Genomic DNA, 19,401 nt, shown 5'->3' on the forward strand with positions numbered 1-19,401 from the left:
GATAATTGCCATGACTCACATGTCTGTGACAAAAAGGGGAATTGCCCTGAATGTTCAGCCCTGATAAGAATCATCTTTTGGTGATTTCCTGATTCACCCTGCTTTTGAGTTCTTTATGACTTTAGGCGGAATTAGGTGGATTATTTTGGAACCTTAAATATTTTGAATGTGATGTAAAATCCCAAATTTTCTTATTGCCTTTGTCAACTGTGCTGATTTAGAGTGAATGAAATGACTGGTTTCACACCAGTAAACTTTAACTTTGACTTTGAGGTCATTACTGAACTTCATATGAAGATGCATCATGATCTAAATGCGGTTGTTCCACAGCTCTGAAGTGGGCGTTTTGGGTTTATCATTAGGAAACCAGGCGCAGGCGCTTTTGCTGGGAGAGGGAGAGGCAGGAAGAGTGTGATGTCAGACCGGGAAGCGCACGGGAAATTGAGGGAGGAGGAGAGGGCTGCAGGGAGGTGCACTGCCTGCCCTTTTCCTGGCAGCGCCTCTGCTTCTCTTTCATTCCCTATCCTTTCTGTTTCACTGGCTTTTAGTATCAGGAGAGGATGAAGCAGCATAGAAGGACACCACAGCAACAACTGTGATATTTCTGTTCAGAACCAAGGAGAACTTTGGAAAACGTGGAGAATCGCTGTCATTTGTTGTGACTTATCCAGAGGAAGCAGCTGGCAAACATGTACAGTGGATATGGAGGTGCCCAAACTTTTCTTAGTAAAATCCGAGACTTGTCAGGAGATATGGATAGCTCTCACTGGAGTTTTCGGTGTGATGCCATCTTTTCCTGTGTTTTTCAGATCAAAAGTGTTTTTCAATGAACTGACTAGGTTCATATTGGTGCCGTTGGGGAAACATCTGTGTTCGTGGTGTTGAGAAATGCCTGTGTCCGTACTGTGGGCTCTGTTGGTGGCCTCTAAGCTGATGAAGGTGATTGTGAGTTTAGTATTTCATGTGTTTATAGAGTTGCGGTTTTCACTGTTCTGTTGTCTATAATGGTTTTCGAAACATTGTAGAAAGCTTTGCGAGCCAATGACGGAAGATATTTGTCATGCTGTGTCGTACTGCGTTATCATTTGTGTTCTCTAGCTTTGCTTTTGTTTTCATTGGGAGTTTAGATTCTTCTGCTGTGCTACTTTTTCTCAAAGATCAGACAGGACGTGCCCTATGGAACAAGGGAGGGAAGCCCTCCACCATTTCCTTCTTTCTGCACGAACTCTGGATAACGCTGTTAGTGGATCCTCCCAAAGTTGCAGAGCTAATCACTGTTTGCTGAGAAATGCTTGTTTAGGAATATGTTGGAAATGTGATGAAAGTTTCTCAGAATTTAGGAAGAAGTGGAGTGTAGAGTTTAGTAGAGGTAGTCACCCTGAGCTCCCATCTTAGAAAAATTTAGAAGTGAAACCAGATGTGGCTTATCACAGCAACACGTTTGTAAGTGTTTGTAGAAGCCTGGCTGGATGTCATGACAGTGGTATTTTTGTTTATGTCCATTGTGTATCGAAGCACAACTGTTTTCAGTGTTGAGGTCCAGAACCACCCATTGGCTGGATGGAAACCATCAGGAGGAAGTTATGTGGGCAGGGCTGTAGTTTCAGAAGGGCGAAGTGCTTGACCAGGCTCTGTTGCGTGAGGTGGAAATGAAATGACATAGTCATTTATGTTTTAAGTTGAAAGACATATTTAATCTGATCATAAATATGTCACCTTTTTTGCAACTTTTTGGCTTGGAATATTGTTATTGACTGGATACAGTACACTATTATCAAGTAAATGTTTTATGCTCTGATTCATCATAAACTCAGCAGTTTTGTAGTAACTGTTATTGGCACATTTTTTATGTTCAGGGTGAAAAAAATAAACCATAAAAATAGCAAGCGGTTTAAAAAAACTCTCAAAACTACAAACTGCATCAGAAATCTGTAAATGATATGGCAGCCTAATGTTATTCTGATTTAATGTAAAGCAGGAGATAACAGGGGGCAACTGTGGCTCTTCAATTCCCTGTACTGACCGTAAGTGGGGAGTCCAGGAACAGGGCCCACTCCTCCTTCAGTGCCCATGGCTGAAGTGTCCCTGAGCTGTTTACAACTCTGTGCGAGTGTGTGTGATTGCTTAACACGACGGTTTTAGATGGAAAAATGACGCCGTACTGCATATGCAATAGTTTGTGACGCACACCCACACACACACTCACATACACATAAAGTCTACATAGCCAAAACTACGTACAGTCCAGGCATTGGTCCTGCCTATGTGTCGCCTCAAGCTTTTTTTTACAAAGGCGTGAATTCAAACATCAGAGAACAGAAAGGAAAGGGGGAAAAGGGAGTTTGATTAACTGCAGTACTGAACAGTTCCGTTACTAGATTTATAATGAAAAACGTGGAGGAGGAGAAGCACAACACCGCTCAGAACAGCTTAGTTATGCTAAGAAGAACCCAGCCTTGGTTTACTTTACTGCGGCTCTGCCCACTCACCCACAGGCCTGTGTGTGGGAGATAGTGAGACACCTGGGTTTATGTGTTCCACAATTTGCAGCTCAGCGTGCCACCTCAGGGTCAGCTAACCCAAACAAACAAAGAGGTCATTAAGGACAGAACGTAGCCTTGGGCCTTTAGCTCAGGCTCACTCGTGGCTTAGTCGCTGACGGTGCTGTAAACACACTTAGCAGATACTCGCAGCTCTCGGCCATTGACTTGTAGTGAGGGGCCTCATGCACTAGAAGTTTCTGGAATTCGACACACAGGCGCACACAAACAGAAAGAGTGTTGAAAGCCCCCCCTAGCTTGACTCACTCCAGGAGAATGAGAAGGTGGGGAAACGAGACACAGGGAGAGAGAGAGCAAGGGGCGGCAGGGTTTTTCTTTCCTTTTGCCTGGCCTGACTCAGAATGGCAGGAAGGATACTCTCTGTGGAGCAAGTTAAGGGGATTCCAGAAAACCTGACCGAGACCAGGAAAAAATAAGCTCCTATAATACTTAAGAAGAAATGAGCCACTAGTCATAAGCTCATTGACCCATTTAATATAAATACCCTTATCACTATTAGGTGTGTCATAATTTTACTCTTCCTTAACAAACAAGACGTTTAAAGCATATAAGCTAGTAAAAGCACAATACCGCTTTTTATTTACCAGGGCCGATACTGAAAAATTTAGGATTGGCTGTCATCAACCTATCCTATTTATTTTAGATACATATATAAACTGCCTTAAGGTCAATGTCAGTCAGAAATTACACTACAGACTGCTTTTTCATCTATAACATTATGTATTTTCAAGTAAAGCAAGACATGCAGGTGATGCATTAGTCTTTGGATTGGGATTTGATTGGTTGGTGAAAAGCAGGCATTTCGAACACTGAGTCAGACCCGGGCCTAAGTCTGCAGTCAGCGATGGAGGAGTATTCTGCTCAACACACAACCACACAAAATGCAGAAAAAACATTGGTTGGACAAAAGCACAGGGGGAGGAGGATGATTTTGTACAAGTAGCTTGGCCATATTTATTTGAGCCTGTGTGTGCCACAAAAAGAAGTGATGACTGGGGTTTTTGCTGATATTGTCTTGCTCCATATACATTTTGACATAGCCAAATATCAGGTGATCCTTTCAGAGGCAACACTACTTTTTAATCAAAAATTTAAAACTATTTTTGTTCCAATGAAAGGTGTTTAATATGACCAACAATATTTAAGTCACAATTTTTTATATATATATATATATATATATATATATATATATATATATATATATATATATATATATATATATATATATATATATAGCTCCGCTACACCAGCTAACAGACACCTGTGCTGGCCAACATCACTTCAAGGGTGATATAGACATCTACCCTCCCCGAAAGACCACAGCCAATTGTGCTCTCTCAGATTCTGGCCACTGATGGCAAAGTGGCATGGCTCGGGAAGCAACCCGCGACCCAAGGCCATAGTGGCAGCGCGTTTCACCACTGAGCCCCAAAATGCATGTGTTTTGCTTGATGTATTGTATGCTCAATGTAGTTTGATTAAACTTCCAAATCTTTGCTGCAGAAATATTTTTTAAATGACCCTCTCACATTAGTGAAATGGCACATTGCATAAACATTTAATATAAAATTGAAACAGTCACTCTGAATGGCTGCATAACCCTTCAGCAATGCAGAGAAGTTTATATTAGGTTTTTTTGTACTACATACCACATTCTGAATGACATTCAAGGATCTAAATGTATTTTGAGTGGGATGAGACTTTTGAGGTGTGTTTCTATCAGAAGACTCCAGAAGCAAGCTTGCAAGAAGAGAAACATTAATCTTGACAAAATGTTAACAATATGATACATGAAACATTGTTTTGCAAGTTAAGTCTTTGGCGTAGGCCCTGTTGTCAGCCCAGGTCTTGAAACAACTGGAAGTCATAGAAGGCAGGGGCAAAGCCAACCCCTTGTGCAACTGGGCAGGACCAAAATAATGGCAGTAGGGAGAAAGGAGGGGAAAAAACTAAACGCAGCATCGTGCAGCATAGAGGCGTGTGGATAGAGATATTTCAGGTGATAAGTCAGCTGATTGGTGGCGTAGCATAACTTCTTTTTTTTGTTTATTCTAAATCAAAGAAACAAATATCAGTTAAGTCCGATCTTGCATTTGATGCATAGTCAAGAAAATCAGCTTTTAAAAAAATTGTTACGCAGAAATTGCACTGAGGCCATTGCTGCTATCTGCTGCTGCAGATACTTTGAGCCTGTTTGTGAAGCCAGTTGTTGTATACTGTATTTTCATGCAGAGGAGAAGAAAGCTAAGCTGAGCTGGAGACTTATGGGTGCAGAAATGAAGTCGTTTAGTTTGTCTGTGCAGGGGCTCTTAGTTCACAGGTTGTTCTGCAGGCAGCTTAACCCTACATTCTCATTATTGGTTTACAGCTTTAGGAAAGGGCAACAGTGTGTATTCTTTAAATATATGGTCAACCTTTAGGACTTTTACAATCTAGGCAGTTGCAACAGGCTATATCTGACTGACCCTGAAGCTTCTGACCTTTAACCTCTAGGCTATCTGCATCTCTAGAAAGTCTGCATTCTGGTACACCTAATCATCTCACACTACATTTTCACACGTCAACTAATGTAATATCTTAACATCTGTCAATAAGCAATAATCTGCTGATACTGGCATGATTCCTGGAAATATTACATACAGTGAAAATAAATGCAAAAAAAATATATTATTTAAAAAGGATTTAAAGAAATCCAAGTTTCTTACCATATTGGTTGAACCTAAAGGCTGGCCACCACAGCATTAGTGGAGTTTGAATTCTGTTGCACTGCTGTGCAATGGTGATGGTGTGCTCTCCTGTGCTTAGCCTTGTCTTTTGTTAGTTTGTTTTTCCGTCTAATATTAGATCCAGTATTTTCTGCATGTGTCAGCCTTATACTGATACCTGGAATAGCATTGGTGTTGTCTCTCTCTCTCTCTCTCAGCTGTTGCCTGGTTTACAAACTAACGTTCTGGTTTATTTTGATGTAGTTGGATTTGAGGTTACTGGTGCAGCTGAGTGAGTGGGATGTGAAGATCTGTTGGCTGCTGGCATATCAGTAGACTGACAGCGATACTTCAGTGTTGTTTCAGCAGCAGCCCGGATCGTTATACTGTTGTTTTTGGGACCAGATTTGGCCTTCTCTTCCTGGCCTTCACTGGCCTGGGTGCTTACTACTGTTCTGGGTCTTGCCAACTCTTGTTTAGTGGCCACAACACCCAGCTTATCTGGGATATGAGTGGAATGTGGAATTAGAAAGGGTCTGGCTTCAGTAAAATGGCTGTTGGTTTGTTGGCGTGTTGTCGGAGCAGTGTTATACTTCAGCTTCCCTGGTCTTGGAGGAATTGCCACCCAATTTGTGTGGCCCTGCACTATTTCTGAAGTGTAATTTAAAGTTGGATCTAAAGTTAAATTGTGCCCTTGAAGTTAAATCAATTGAGCTTCTCAGAATTTCAGATTAGTTCTTTATTCACTGATGCAGTGTTCTCTAAATAACAGTCTTCCACAGGGTCACGTGGTGGATTGAGTACACTGTGAGTACACTGTAGATGGTAGCAGTGGTGCTAGCAGGCTAAAACTACTAACATCACGCACAGATGAGTACATTCTGAGTGATTCTTTGAGGGAGGGGTTGGAGTCGTGGTTGTTTGGGTGAGGTGAGGCTGTGTTTGAGACCTAGTATGTATTATAAACAAAAGATTTTTCAGACTGCAGACTTTTATAAAATCTGATATTGACGTCCTATGTTTCATAGGCACATAAACGTAAAAGTATTAAAAGCTATGAGCACATGAGTTTCATAAAAGTATGTTTTTATGTCATTTTTATCTTCCTGTCTTGTAAAGATTATTACTATATTAATGTCTAAAACCATGGCTCTTTTTTGACTGGTTATTTTTATGTTCTGTATTAAAAATTCTATTCAAATTGCGGTGTTTTGATATTTTGACTGATTTTGCCTAAATAACCACCCCGGCTAGTGGTGGTTTGGTGGATGGAGCGCTGGGTTTGATACCCATGTCTACTTGGCTGTTGGGCCCTTGATCATCCCTGCTTCAGACGTACCATGGCTGATCCTTAAAATAGAACAATTTTATTGTACTGTAGTTTAATGACAATAAAAAATACTTGTGAATTCACAGTCAGGTGCCCTGTAGAGTGTATGTTATTTACAAAATTGCAAACAAAACGATAGCAGTGCCACATGTACAAGTGTGTGTTTTAGTGTTTTTTTTTGTTGCAAATATAAACAAAAGTACTTGACTGGACAACCATGTCTAGTGTTGGACCCAGAGATTTGTAGGAAATGGTGACACAAGTACTTTTAGCTGACTTGACCAATCTTAGCCTGACATAAGCATCATTTTTCTCTGGTCATTATCTATGTTGCTGATCCTAAACATACTCTAGTGACTAATTTTTACCCAAAATGCTGGCTTGCTGATTATTATAATACCGAAGAATTTGGCCCGATGTAGCAGACTGCTCTAGAGTCCTCAGTCTGCAAAATGAAAAGACTGAAGATAGTTTTGTTCATTCCCATTCAAAGATGAGTGTAATTCTTTAAAAAAAAAAGTCAGTGTGTTCACTCAACTGGAGCTTTATTTGAGTTCATCTGAGCAGCTGTCCTCCCACTGTGATTTATTTTAGTATCTGTCAGATTTTTATTTTGGATGAGAAAACATTGGGAGAGAGGTTTTCCAGAGGAGCAGCACCGAGTGCAGTTTGGAGGGGGAGGGGGGTGCTGGGGGTGGATACTGTCAAAGTATTTTTTTTAAGGAACACAGGTTTCACACAGGTCTAAGCAGATTTTTTCCTCCAAGTTTAGCGTGTGTTAATAAGCATTAGCTATAGAAACATCCACAACCAAAAAAGTGTGGCATTATAAACATATCAAAATAAAGTGGTTTAACGGCAGCCTTTTAAAATAACTGGCAGCCAAATGATGAGGGAGTTCAGTTCATTTTATAGCATCTGTGTCTTGAGATATACACTAATGCTGTTTTTAATACAAAGAATTAAATAAGTAAAATATAATATCAGTCCAAAATGTCACAATGTATAACATTTTAAGGTTTTTGGATTAGCTTCTTGGATCAGATCAAAGACCAATGGATCAGGACCTCCCTAGTTTTGATGCACAGTTCCATGACTGATTGAAGATGATTCATTGGTCTTTGTCATAGAAATTACTGCCTGGTCAGCAGGCATGTATTAATATGACCACTGATAATGTGGGTGAAATATGAGTCGTTAGGAGCAGAGCTTTTAGAGCATGAAACAGCAACATGATGTTTAACAGCTTGCATCCTATTGCAGTCATTTTGTGACTGGGTTGTGGGTGGCCCCCGTCCACTTTGTTGTTCTGGAATTGTCCTGGAACAAGGCCAGGCAGCCTGAACAATATAGCCGCCCTGATCCACAGGCTTCTGAGCCTGTCGACCAGGCCAGCCTTGATTATTACAGAAGCCAATGGAAGGCCATGGATTTGCAGTGGAATTGTCTAATTGCGCCATACCAGTGGTGCCTGTGGTATCTGTTCCCAAGACCGGGAGTTGTTCTCCTTCTCAGACAGGTACGACATGCTCTGCTCTAAACGGAGTAAGGCCGGATAGTTTGAGCTTTCAGAGCCGAGGCTTATTTTTTCCCCCCGTGGAAGCTTCCAGGGCTTTTTTTAGGGGTAGGAGGGCAGACAGAGAAAGGGTCGCGCCTCAGACAGACTGCGGTGAGGACAAGTAATGTGTCGCTTGCATGTGCCTTGTTTACCTGGGGATGAACAAGAGGATGAGGATCCAGATGAAGGTGTGTCTCTGTGTGTAAATGGGTGTAGATATTTAGTTGGTGTGAAAAGAAGTGTATGTTCTTTTGGCTTTCGCATGGCGATACTAACACTGTTTCAGTATCTGTGCCGATACTGGCACTTAAATATAGTATCAGGATTGGCGATACATTGAAACCGTGGGTGTTGTGGGATTCTGTCACATGTTTTTGCTGAATGAACTGAAGGCAATTGCATTTGTTTTTTCCAGTGCTCTGAAAGGCAGCGGTTAATTCTGCATATAATCTCTAGCATCCAGCATCTCTCTACTGTGGCACTTTACATTTTTCTTCTGACTTTTGAAATTAAATGTGAAGTTACTCAAACAGTAAATACTCTTCCTTCAAGCATAATATAGAAGTATATAGAAGTGCTGTGATAAACATCAGGGTTCATAGGCACATATCAAGACGTTTGGTTAGATAGAGTTGGTATCATTACTTCATTTAGAATTAGCTGAGATCTCACACAACTCACAGTTCGGCTCGAATTACATTTTTTCGGAGTCCTGTATCGGACCATTTTTTCAGATCAGGAAAAAAGCAAAATGCTCTAGTAATTTTAGTTTTCAGTATTTTAGCTTTTCAAGTATTTTGTGTTCCTGCTTTGTCTGAGTCTGAGTCTGAGCCTGAGCCTGTGTCCATAAAAGACACCCACGACTATAAACACGGTCACACATCTGTATCACTCTGATGTGTGAGCAGAGAGCAATCTGTTGTGGCAGAATGTTTTATCCACCTGCTCCGTTCACATGACCGACAGCATCTCAGTCTCGATGCTTTAACTTCAGCTCTGTGTCGAGATTGAGGGAATCATTACTGTAAAACAGCAAGTGTAACAGCGGCAGTAAAACTGAACCTAATGGAATGTTTCGTACAGATCATGAATCAGGTGTCTGTTTTGGAAGGAAGAAGTCGTATTGATGCATTAGTATCACAGTACTTAAAGGTGGTTATTTGATGCAGTATGCTGATATTTTGCTGTTCTAAGAATGAATTCACCTGCAGTGTCACATTTAAAGTAGTGATTTTTTGAGGGATGAAGGGCGATCATCAATCTTTCCATTGAAGCCGAATGTTTAGGTGAAATTCGACTACTGCAGTAAATAAATAATAATAATAAAAATAATAATAATTTAACTGAGCTGTCCAGACCCAGTTTGCCCTGTTGGTTTCCATGGACCATTAGAAAAACACATTTGTATTACATAGTGTTTATAATTTGACATTCTAGACTGGCGGTACCTCATCCAATAAAATTAGGCCCTGATCCTAATCTACTGGATAGGGGCAAGACATTCCTGTTTGTATCAATACAGAAATGCATGAAACCTCTCAAATTAACACTAATCTAGGTAGATGTAGTGTCCATTACTACTAAAAGTGTATGTATCTCAATCATTTTCCAGGTGTGTGTCTGCTGATTCAATGTTTAGTGTTATTTTCTTGAATTCGTATTCTTTTGTCTGAGTACAATGGCTGACTTGAGGTTATTTTTTTATTCAAGTCTGAAACCGCCAGCAGGTCTATTCAGTTTTCATAGAGGTTTTACCATAATAACAATAAAACATCATCTTAAGGATGCCCAAATACAGCTCTGGAGAGCTAGCACTGATTTCATTTCTAATACACCGTAATCTTGTCATTAGTTGATTAAGTTGAATTAGGTGTGTTGATCAAGGAAATCAGCAATCTGTGCTGAGCCAAAGCTCTGCTTTGAAGTGGTCCTTTATCATGCAGAAAGTGCTCTGTAACAGGAGATGCAATCTGCTGATGGTAGCCTTTAGTGGAAGCCAGCAGACTCCCTTTATAAAAATAAACGTTTAGAGCTCATCTGTTGTCATAGACAGCATTAGCTCAGAGTCTTCCGTCCAGTTCTTTGTGGAGTCTCCTCACCTCAATGTGTGAAATGGCTTATGTGAGGAAGAAGGGGAAAGAGATGTCGGTCACTGGTCAGCTGCAGATGTTGTTTTCCTGGCTCGCCGGTGTCAGAGGGTAGAATATCCTGCGTGAAGTGAAAAAACAGCTTTTTCCTCCAGGCTTGAACTGTTTCCTTCCCTGCAGGCTTGACCCGAGTTAGCAACTTTTGTTTTCCTAGTATCTCAGTATGTAGCCATAGCAGTTCTCGGACTCTATGATTGCCCTCTAATTGATTAAACAAGGAAATAACAGCCTTATCAGAAAATGTACCTGAATATTTATCCACGCTTACAATGTACATTTAACCTCATAAACATATCACACTTTAAATAGATCCTTTAATCTTTTCTGTCAGGCAGTAGATCTGAATGTGTGTGAGGTTTTGGCTGAGGAGCAGAAGTTATTGTTGCTCAGAATGAGGAATGAAGTCAAGCTTTAAAGCTGTTATTTTTTTCTGTGCGACAAACTGGAGCCTTGCCTCTCTGGGGGAGGGCTGGGGAAGATCTGGGGAAGGCTCTAGGCTCCTTCCCTTCTCCCCTGGCTGGATGACTCTCAGGGCATCCACACAGATCATTAAAATGTTGGAAAAAGCATTAAATAAAATTTTTCAATGGTCTGAAATATTTTCATTTGAGTGTTTGTTTTGTCACTTCAGAAACAAAGTGTCTCTATTCAGTTCAGTTTGTTTTATGGAACTTCTATTTTTATAGTTTATGTAAATTTATTTTTGCATAGTCTGAACGGTAAGGATCTTCAGATCCATTTTTTATGCCCCACAATTCAATCTGCAGACCTTAATACTGAGTATCGGATACTGGTCTGATCTGATCGTTGGCTTTCTGTGTATAATACAGCCATATAATTTAGGTAAGCTGGTCTGCTAATTAATACTTTACATAAACAATGTATATAATGTGACATTCTGGATTTATTTTGACCAGTAGCTTACTTTTTCTGAAATGACCATTTATAGGGTGTTTAATATTTTAATCCAGTAGGACTCACCTCCCTGGTCTAAATTGGTAAGTTTAGTTTTTTGTTGACTACTGATGTGAAATGGCTATTTTATAATGTGGTGAATGCACTTTAAGGTGTACATTAGCCTACTCCTTTCAGTTTTGAACATGCTGTTCAGTACTTCTTTAAAAGCAGATAGGTGTGTTGTGGTAGCAGTAGATTTGTTTCTGAGAACCTATAATTCAAGAGTAAAAGCAAGTGGTGGGAATGTGTTTCCCCACATGGATAAGAGAATATAATGTAATTAGAGCTATTGAAAAGATAAAAAAAAAGATATTAAAATAGTTTTATATTGTCGATTGTAAACTGTTTTGGTACTTTCTGAGAATGCTTCCAGCTGTGGCAGGCTAGGAATGATGTCCGTTAAGGCCACCTAGAGGATGCTACAGGGTATACGGTTAAAACACAGCTTAAAAAAAATGGATGAGAACTGGATCAGGCTTCAAATAGCAGATACTTGAACCATTAAGGCTACATTAACATTGCAAGCCTCATTAATGAATTTCGATCTGATTTGGCTATCTTGACTGTTTACATTTACAAATATAAGTGAAACGCACAAGTTGATAAATTTATACATGACGACTGTCTGTGCTGGATGTGGATAACCTAGGACCAAATATCAAAGTGACTGATTTGAAAACAGAGGATTTGACATTTACACAGCCCTGAAAAAAATCAGATTTCATTGAATTCTGACTGGTAATGTGAACATTAGTCTAAAATATACAGACTCAATCGGACCAGGATGTCTCTACTGACTGGTATTGCAGTGGCTCAGAGTGCATTAAAAGTTCTTAAAAATACCATTTGAAATTGATAACTTTAACTTGCTGATACCTCCAGGTCACCTGACTAACAGAGCATAGAGTTCCCCCTGCCTTCCATTGCTTTCTGTCTGAGTAAGTTGAAGCTGTTCTGCTCACAGCCTTTCGGCCATAGGTGCTCTTCAGGGACTCATTATGGTCTGGAGTTGTGGAGCGGCCATGTTCGAGCTCTTTATGAAGTGTTAGAAGCTTGGCTTGCATAGTTTCCCGCTGCCACTCCCACGGGTTTAAAATAAACCCTGGCTTCCTTCCTCAGGCCAGCGATGCATCTGCGTTTCCGAGGAACGGCCCATCTCTTTTGACCCGCACACTTGACCGGCTAAACCAAAGTGACAAATATAAAAGACAACTCAAAATTGCATTAGTGGCTAAAACCAAAAATGCTGACTCAATACTTCACTGAAAATGTCCAGTGTTTCAGCTACTTTACATTAGCATAAGAGCTATGATGTGCATCTTAAGCAGTTTCTGGCGAAAGCCTCCTTCTTATCCTCTTAAAACAAACAATAAGAAGTGCTCTCATCCATTAGCATGCCTTGAACAGAATCTCCATCCTCCAAGTTCCTGTTGGCTGCTCCAGCAGTAGTGTGAAGTGATGTCATCCAAGGCCATGGCACTGAAAGTGGCAGAGTCACAGTTGAGGCTTTGTGCCACAGAGAAAAGGGAGGAAAGAAAAGATTGGTAGAGTGAGTATTTGATCAACGCTGGCTCTCTGACTCAATGGACTGAGTGCTGTAGTTCGAGCCTCAGGTCTCTAATTTTAAATTGCTCTTATCAGGTATCTAGGCCTATATATGCATCTCTGGACTGGGCTTGTCTGGGCTTGTACAAGATTAATCTAGATAGGTTATCTGTGTTCTGGCATGGAACTGCATTGGCATAAATGTGCTCTATTGGTCTAAATATATAGTCTGAATATGTGTTTCTGTAAATCTTACTGCATGTGCAACTCCATTTGCAGTGATCCTGCATTAGCTGTTGATTGATCCAGTTATGAAATGGCTTTGAAACCATGACTGTGGCAAAAGAGGCTTATTAATGCTTTCCCAAGGGAAGTTCTGACTAGCTGTACCGGTTAATATTGATTGATAAATCATATTTTATAAATTCAGACTGACTGACTGTTGCTTTACTTTCAGAGCTGAGCGTTCAGATCCCATGGGTGGGACCGTACTTGTGGAAGGGTTAATAAGATATATGCTACATTTATCATTCCATTGCTGTCCAAATACAATGTGTCCAAATCAGAGAAGGCAAAACGTTGTTCATAGGTATTTGACTGCTCAGTTAACCGTTGCCATGTTCTAAACCACATTGATTTATCTGTGCCAAATAAATAAGGATCTGGATGCCTTTAATGGATGTTTTAAGGTGTGTATTTACAGCAGTGGTCTTTAGCTCTGCTGCTCGCAGATAAAGACTTTGTATCCAACTCAGTTCTGCCTGATCCTGATCTGAACTAATTACTGCTCTGGAAGTCCTTAATTGGTGTTGGATTGGGGTTGGGGTTGAAATGTGCAAAATGGAAGCTCTCCAGGATGAAGGTCAGTGACCACTGATTTATGGAGATGAGATAGCTGACAGTGTAAAGTAAGTAAGTTCTGAGAAGACCAGCTGCAGGCCCCACCTGATAATCATTGTCAGTTCATGATCTCCTGGGCTTTGTCTCATTGTCTCTGTCGTGTTGTGGGCAGGGTTACTCTGTCTAGGTTTGGTTCCTGTCCCGGCTTAAGTCGTCTCTGATCAAGTATCGCCTCTCATGTGAAAACGCATTGTTTCTGGAGGTGTGTGTGTGTGTGGCTTGGAAGAGACTGCAGAGACTCCGAGACCTCTCCAGAGACAAGTCACTGATTAGATACAAAGTTAAGTCGACCAGGAAACTTGTGACAGTTTATCTCAACTGGAAAAGACTGGACATGCTCTGTGGTTGTGTGTTTTTTTCCTTAACGAAGAAAATGGTCAAGGGTGGTGTCCAGGATGTTCCTTAGTCATCTGAATGGATCTGCACGGCCTTCCTGAGCTCCTTGTGGGCTATTGTTTCCAGGGTGGAAGCTGTAAACCCACCGTGCTCTCTCAGAGGAATAGTGTGATGGAGGGGGGAAAGCAACCGAGAGTGCTCACTTAGCAACACAGCAAAAACCTATGAGCTTAGTCTGTGTTGGAGTGTTGTCAAGCACTTTACAGACGTTTACACCTGAGGTTTAAGGGAGAGGATCTCCAGTTTAATCTGTCAGTGTTGAGAATGTGCTTTGGAAACATCTGACTCGCATAACTTTCCAAGTAGTTTATGTAAACTTGTGTCTTTGGTCTACGTCACAAACCAAGTCAGAAGAATGGTGTTGGTGGCAATTAGGGAGCTTTTCAAAGCGACAAACCATTCCAGGGTGGATTCTTCTCCATGTGGTGGGAGGATGAATATATAGATGAAAGGTTAAAAAGAGAAATGCTATAGATGCAAATCTTTTTTTGATGTAGATCTATTTGATGCCTTTTTTTCAGTTAAATCACAGTTGAGGGGCCCATGATCCACTGAAGCAAAAGCATAGATCAGAATATTTCAGTTTTTTTCTGATATGAAATATTAGTCATGAGTTGGAGGATTTCATTAATATGACATGTATTTGCCATCATGATAAATCATGTCACACTCCTAAAAATGTAGCATGGTGTACATTTTACCACTTTAGGAATACAAGTGAATTGATCATTAAAAAGACCCTATTCTAGAGAACATGCAATCCACAGGGCTGACTGCATCAGTTACTAATCTCCACAAAAGAGTCTTAAATGGTGCCAAAAATGTACCCTTCCAATAATATAAAAACTATAAGAATTTTGGGATTCTTTCTGGAACCACAGCATTATGTGAAGGTTTTCGCACTCGCACTTCCTCTGACAGGTTCTTTAGGGAAGCAGAACAGGTTCTTCTGTTGAATCCCTAGGAAATCTCTTGTTGGCATGTAAATAATCAGAATGTATATGACAGTAAATCACAGTCTGATGGAACTTTCAAGTTGACCATTTGCCCAGTGTCCTGTGTTCTTTCTAAACGTCTGCATGTCCTGTCCTGTGTGTCTACAGGGAGTCCCTCCAGAGCAGTGTCCACCATGTCCCTGTCCGTCCGGCCTACACGCCGAGTCCTCGCCAGGTCCATCACTAGGAGCCAGTCCTTTGCCGGAGTCAACTCCTACGATAAGCACTACAGGTTAGTGCTCACTTAAATATATGCTTGGACACACACAAACCCAACACTCTCCATCTCAAGTGTGAGGACGCGTGGTAATTTATCATGACCGCGATTACATTAACAAGTGTAGGGGTGTTCAATTGTATCATGGCAGTGTTTTAGCTTGAGGTTTACATGTTAGCTGGAGGCTGTAATAGCATGTCTGCTCATCTGCACTGTCATCACCCTTTTAGTTTAGTTTATTCAATGGGCAGTACAAGTTAATCAACATATTTTGTAAATGTGGTAGTTTTAGCCAATTTGGCTCCTTTTCAGCTGAAGTCCCTGACAGGCAGTCAGCAGAATGAGAATGTGAAATCTTTTATTTCAAGTATGTTTGAGCATTTCTATTCATCCAGTGAAAAAAACAACTGTCAGATTTAAAAAGTCAAAAAGTGAAAAATGTCAAAATGTCAAAATTGGAGAATTTTGCAGGACAGTGATGATATGCTACTAGAAAATATAATCTAAAAGGATTCTGTGCTGAAAAAAAAAACTGAAATTCAACTTCAAATTGTTTCTCCTTCTAATGCTGAATGATGTCATGAAATGAAAATGGTGTTGTAATGAAAATGTGCTGAATTAAGTCATCACTGCATTGAAGTGGGAATGTTTTAAATCATAACGCACCTAGTAACTTTTACTATACCCCTGTAACGCACATGTCCACTTGCATAACTTTTAACTGTCCACTGCATTTCTGTTGAGAGGTCACACCTGACAGGACATCCTGTAGAGCATACATTTCCTCCCCATTGCTGGAATCCCTCTGCCTGCCTGAGAAAAAGAGACCTTTGAGAAGCTGTCGGCTTGCGTTTTCACAGTACTTGCGTCTCCTCTTTCATGTCCAATGTTAAAGTGGGAGAGGATGATGATAAATAGAAAGACAAATCCTAATTATTCAACTACTGCTTGCCAGGGCCCGTTATTCAAATGCCTGGTTTCCCTATTGAAGGCCAGTGTTGGAGTTACGCTGCATACTAACACTATTTGAGTAATAGTGAATAAATAATTACACAAGGATAATATTAAAAACCAGTAATTGGTTTTGTGTTTAATGGGGAAAGGTTCAATAATTGTCTCTTTAGAACACAGAAGTGTTGTGTCCTACTTCGAATGAAAATTTGGCACAACCAAACCAATCCCAAAAGATGATCCCCTGAGACCCCAAATCTAATGTAGCCCAGACCACTAGTGAAAGCTTTTGTCATCTGGCGACCTGCAAACTGGAATCTACACTAGGCTAAAAGCTAGCTGTCACTAGCTTTTACCATCTCTTCTCTCCAGTGTTCACTCTCCTGAAAACAAACAGGGTGTTTTTTTCTTTTGTTTTAGTGGTCAAACTTAAGAAATCCAAACCTGGGGAAGTGAGTGGGGACAGGCTAAAAGCTAACCTGGCTACAATCTCTACAGCTTCCTAACAGCACATTTCTCTCTGAGAAAACACAATGAGAGAACACCAACACTTTTCAGTAAGACAGGGTTGTGTTAGAACTATGCCATAATGTGTGCATTCTGTGAGCCAATTTTCTTCTTCAAAAGCTCTCCGTAAAAGTAATGTTAAACAACATCTAAGTATGTTTCTACCCAAGTCACATGCTTACTACATATACAAACAACAGCTTTACAATATACTCAGTATAGGTACTTTGACACCTTTAGAGTTTATTCACAGCTGAAACAGTGACTATATTTAGTTTGATATGTAAAGACACAATGCCCTGTATCTGTGATAAAGTGTGATATAATTCATTGTTAAGAAGACAGTGTAGAGAAAATAACTGTTTGATAAACCCTTGAGACTGCTCAGGTACTAAAGGTATGATTAGCAATGCTTCAGACACTAAGAGGGTAAGAATTGCTACATGCAAAACAAGCCACCGCCTTTTTTCGAACTGCCACTGATGCAGCATTGCCAGGCAGCCTACATGCTCGGAAGAAAGATCTGGGTCCCCAGCTCCGCCACAGCAGCTAACAGACGCCTGTGCTATTAGTGATGGTGGGGAGAACGCACCATCTACTTACTCAGAGAGAGCATGGCCAGTTGTGTTCTCTTGGACTCCAGCAGCTGATGGTAAAGCAACATGGCTTGGGAACTTGTGACCCCCCAATAACTAATGTTAAACAAGTAGGCAAGTTATGCAATTATGAGTGTAAGGAGTGTAAATGGGGACCCACATACATGCCCTCACAGTTTCTATTTACATTTTGAGTGCTCCTCTCAACCAGATTTTCCTGTCATTAAGATATTCCAGACATTCCTTTCATGACTGAACATTAATCACCTCTGTCTTATTGTTATTGAAGTACATGTCATCAGTAACCAGCGGTGGTCACATTTCATATTGATCTCCTGTTGTGTGGAGTGGTATTGATTGAGATTTAATCTCAGATGTTCATGCAAAGCACATCGTCTCACTCTGTCTTGCTCTCTCTCTCTCCTGCTCTCTCTCTCTCTCTCTCTCTCTCTCTCTCTCTCTCTCTCTCTCTCTCTCTCTCTCTCTCCTGCTCTCTCTCTCTCTCTCTCTCTCTCTCTCAATATTTTGTGTTTGTGTCTGTGTCTGAGCCTAAATGAGAGAATGAGAGAATAATTGTTAGAAAAAAGAGAGGTCTTTTAACAGGTGTGTGTGTGTGTGTTTCAGGAGTCTCTCTGTGTTTAGCACTCCAGCGTGTGCAAGAAAGACTCCCTCCAGAGGAAGCAGGATGTTCACACTTTCCACCAAGTCACCACCTCCAAAGGTGCCCCAGCCTGAGAGGTTGGATGAAGTCTATGAGGCCCTAAAGAGAGGACTCCAGTAAGTGTATACACACACACACACACACACACACACACACACACACACACACACACACACACACTCCTTCCTTTACAGTACATGTTCACACACTGACTTGATTTACCATTAATGCTCTCATGCATGAAAAATGCCTACTGTACAATGAAAAGTCGTTATACCAGACAGCAGTGGCAGTATATTATCATGACACGTGCAGTATACTATAAAAAATATGAACTGGCCCCGTTTTCATAATCCTCTTCTCAATTGAAGTCCTGAGCTTTATGGTAGCAATAAATATTGATAGAGGAACATTGTAGCTCAGCAGATTTAGTGCTGATTAAGAATTTGTATTGCATTTGAGTGACAGGTATTTACTGTGCAATTCTTGATAGTTAGTAAACAGTGCTAATGTTGGAGGGGCCAAGTCAACCCATGAGGTAATTACCATGTTTAGTTGTGTTGGAGCAGCAAATCAACTCTTTTGGACTTGCTTTTGCACAGCTGAGGTGCACACTGTTTAATATCTGGTGTTTGGGGTTCCAGGTCTTACCTACAAGTCCATCAGATGGAGCTGGACAGCCTGAACCGTCAAATGAAGGAATCCAAGAGGAACTCTCGGCTGGTGAGAATAAGGGACCAGCTTGCAATCCACCCTAAACTTTTTATACCTGGGCCCACATCTATGCAGCGTCCCAACATATGGAAAATTATGAACAGCGTCTGAAAAATGGGACCTTTTATACATGTGACCTCAGGTTGGAGTTGTGGGGATGTTTGGGGATGCAGTCTTTAAAACCCCAGGGAACCTAAATCCATGATAGCTTTCTAATTAGGTAAAAGTTATATGGTCACAAACATGCATTTACAGGCCCTATGAATACTTTTCCAATACCTTGTATTGAGGTTCTTTGCTATTGATTTTCCCCAGTCAAAGACAGATGCCACTTGTTCCCCTCACACCTTTTATCAAAAGCAGGCTGCTTTTTCCTACTTGAACTGTAACTCATTCTGGGTCTGAGCAACATAAGAAACAAACACAACCTAGCAAACCAAAGCTAACTAAGCAAGTAATAAACACATATTTTGATAGTTGCAAAATCTATAAATATATTAAAACAAAAAAATTATTATTTTGGTTATGAATCGCTCAATTATCAAACAACTTCTGTGTAGTTATCAACTTTTACGTTTTACTTAAGGTTGTTTTATGCATTTGCTAACTAACAGTAAAGACCAATGAAGATGAATCAAATATTAAATTATTCACTGTTTAA

General features: G+C 40.5%; 1 protein-coding gene across 5 annotated transcripts in view; it reads left to right on the plus strand.

The window, feature by feature from the left end:
* ripor1 (RHO family interacting cell polarization regulator 1) overlaps positions 1 to 19,401 on the plus strand; it is a 92,826-nt gene that overhangs the window by 51,621 nt on the left and 21,804 nt on the right. For 4 of the 5 annotated variants that reach the window (XM_072694650.1, XM_072694652.1, XM_072694654.1 and 1 more), the window contains 3 exons: positions 15,203 to 15,326; positions 17,990 to 18,142; positions 18,671 to 18,749. In XM_072694650.1, coding sequence (XP_072550751.1) covers positions 15,203 to 15,326; positions 17,990 to 18,142; positions 18,671 to 18,749 — 356 coding nt within the window. Of the gene's footprint in view, positions 1 to 549; positions 709 to 15,202; positions 15,327 to 17,989; positions 18,143 to 18,670; positions 18,750 to 19,401 lie in introns of those variants that run through there. The other variant, XM_072694651.1, reaches the window with a different exon arrangement.

This window comes from Salminus brasiliensis, chromosome 13, assembly GCF_030463535.1.
Source record: "Salminus brasiliensis chromosome 13, fSalBra1.hap2, whole genome shotgun sequence".
Classification (NCBI taxonomy): Eukaryota; Metazoa; Chordata; class Actinopteri; order Characiformes; family Bryconidae; genus Salminus; species Salminus brasiliensis.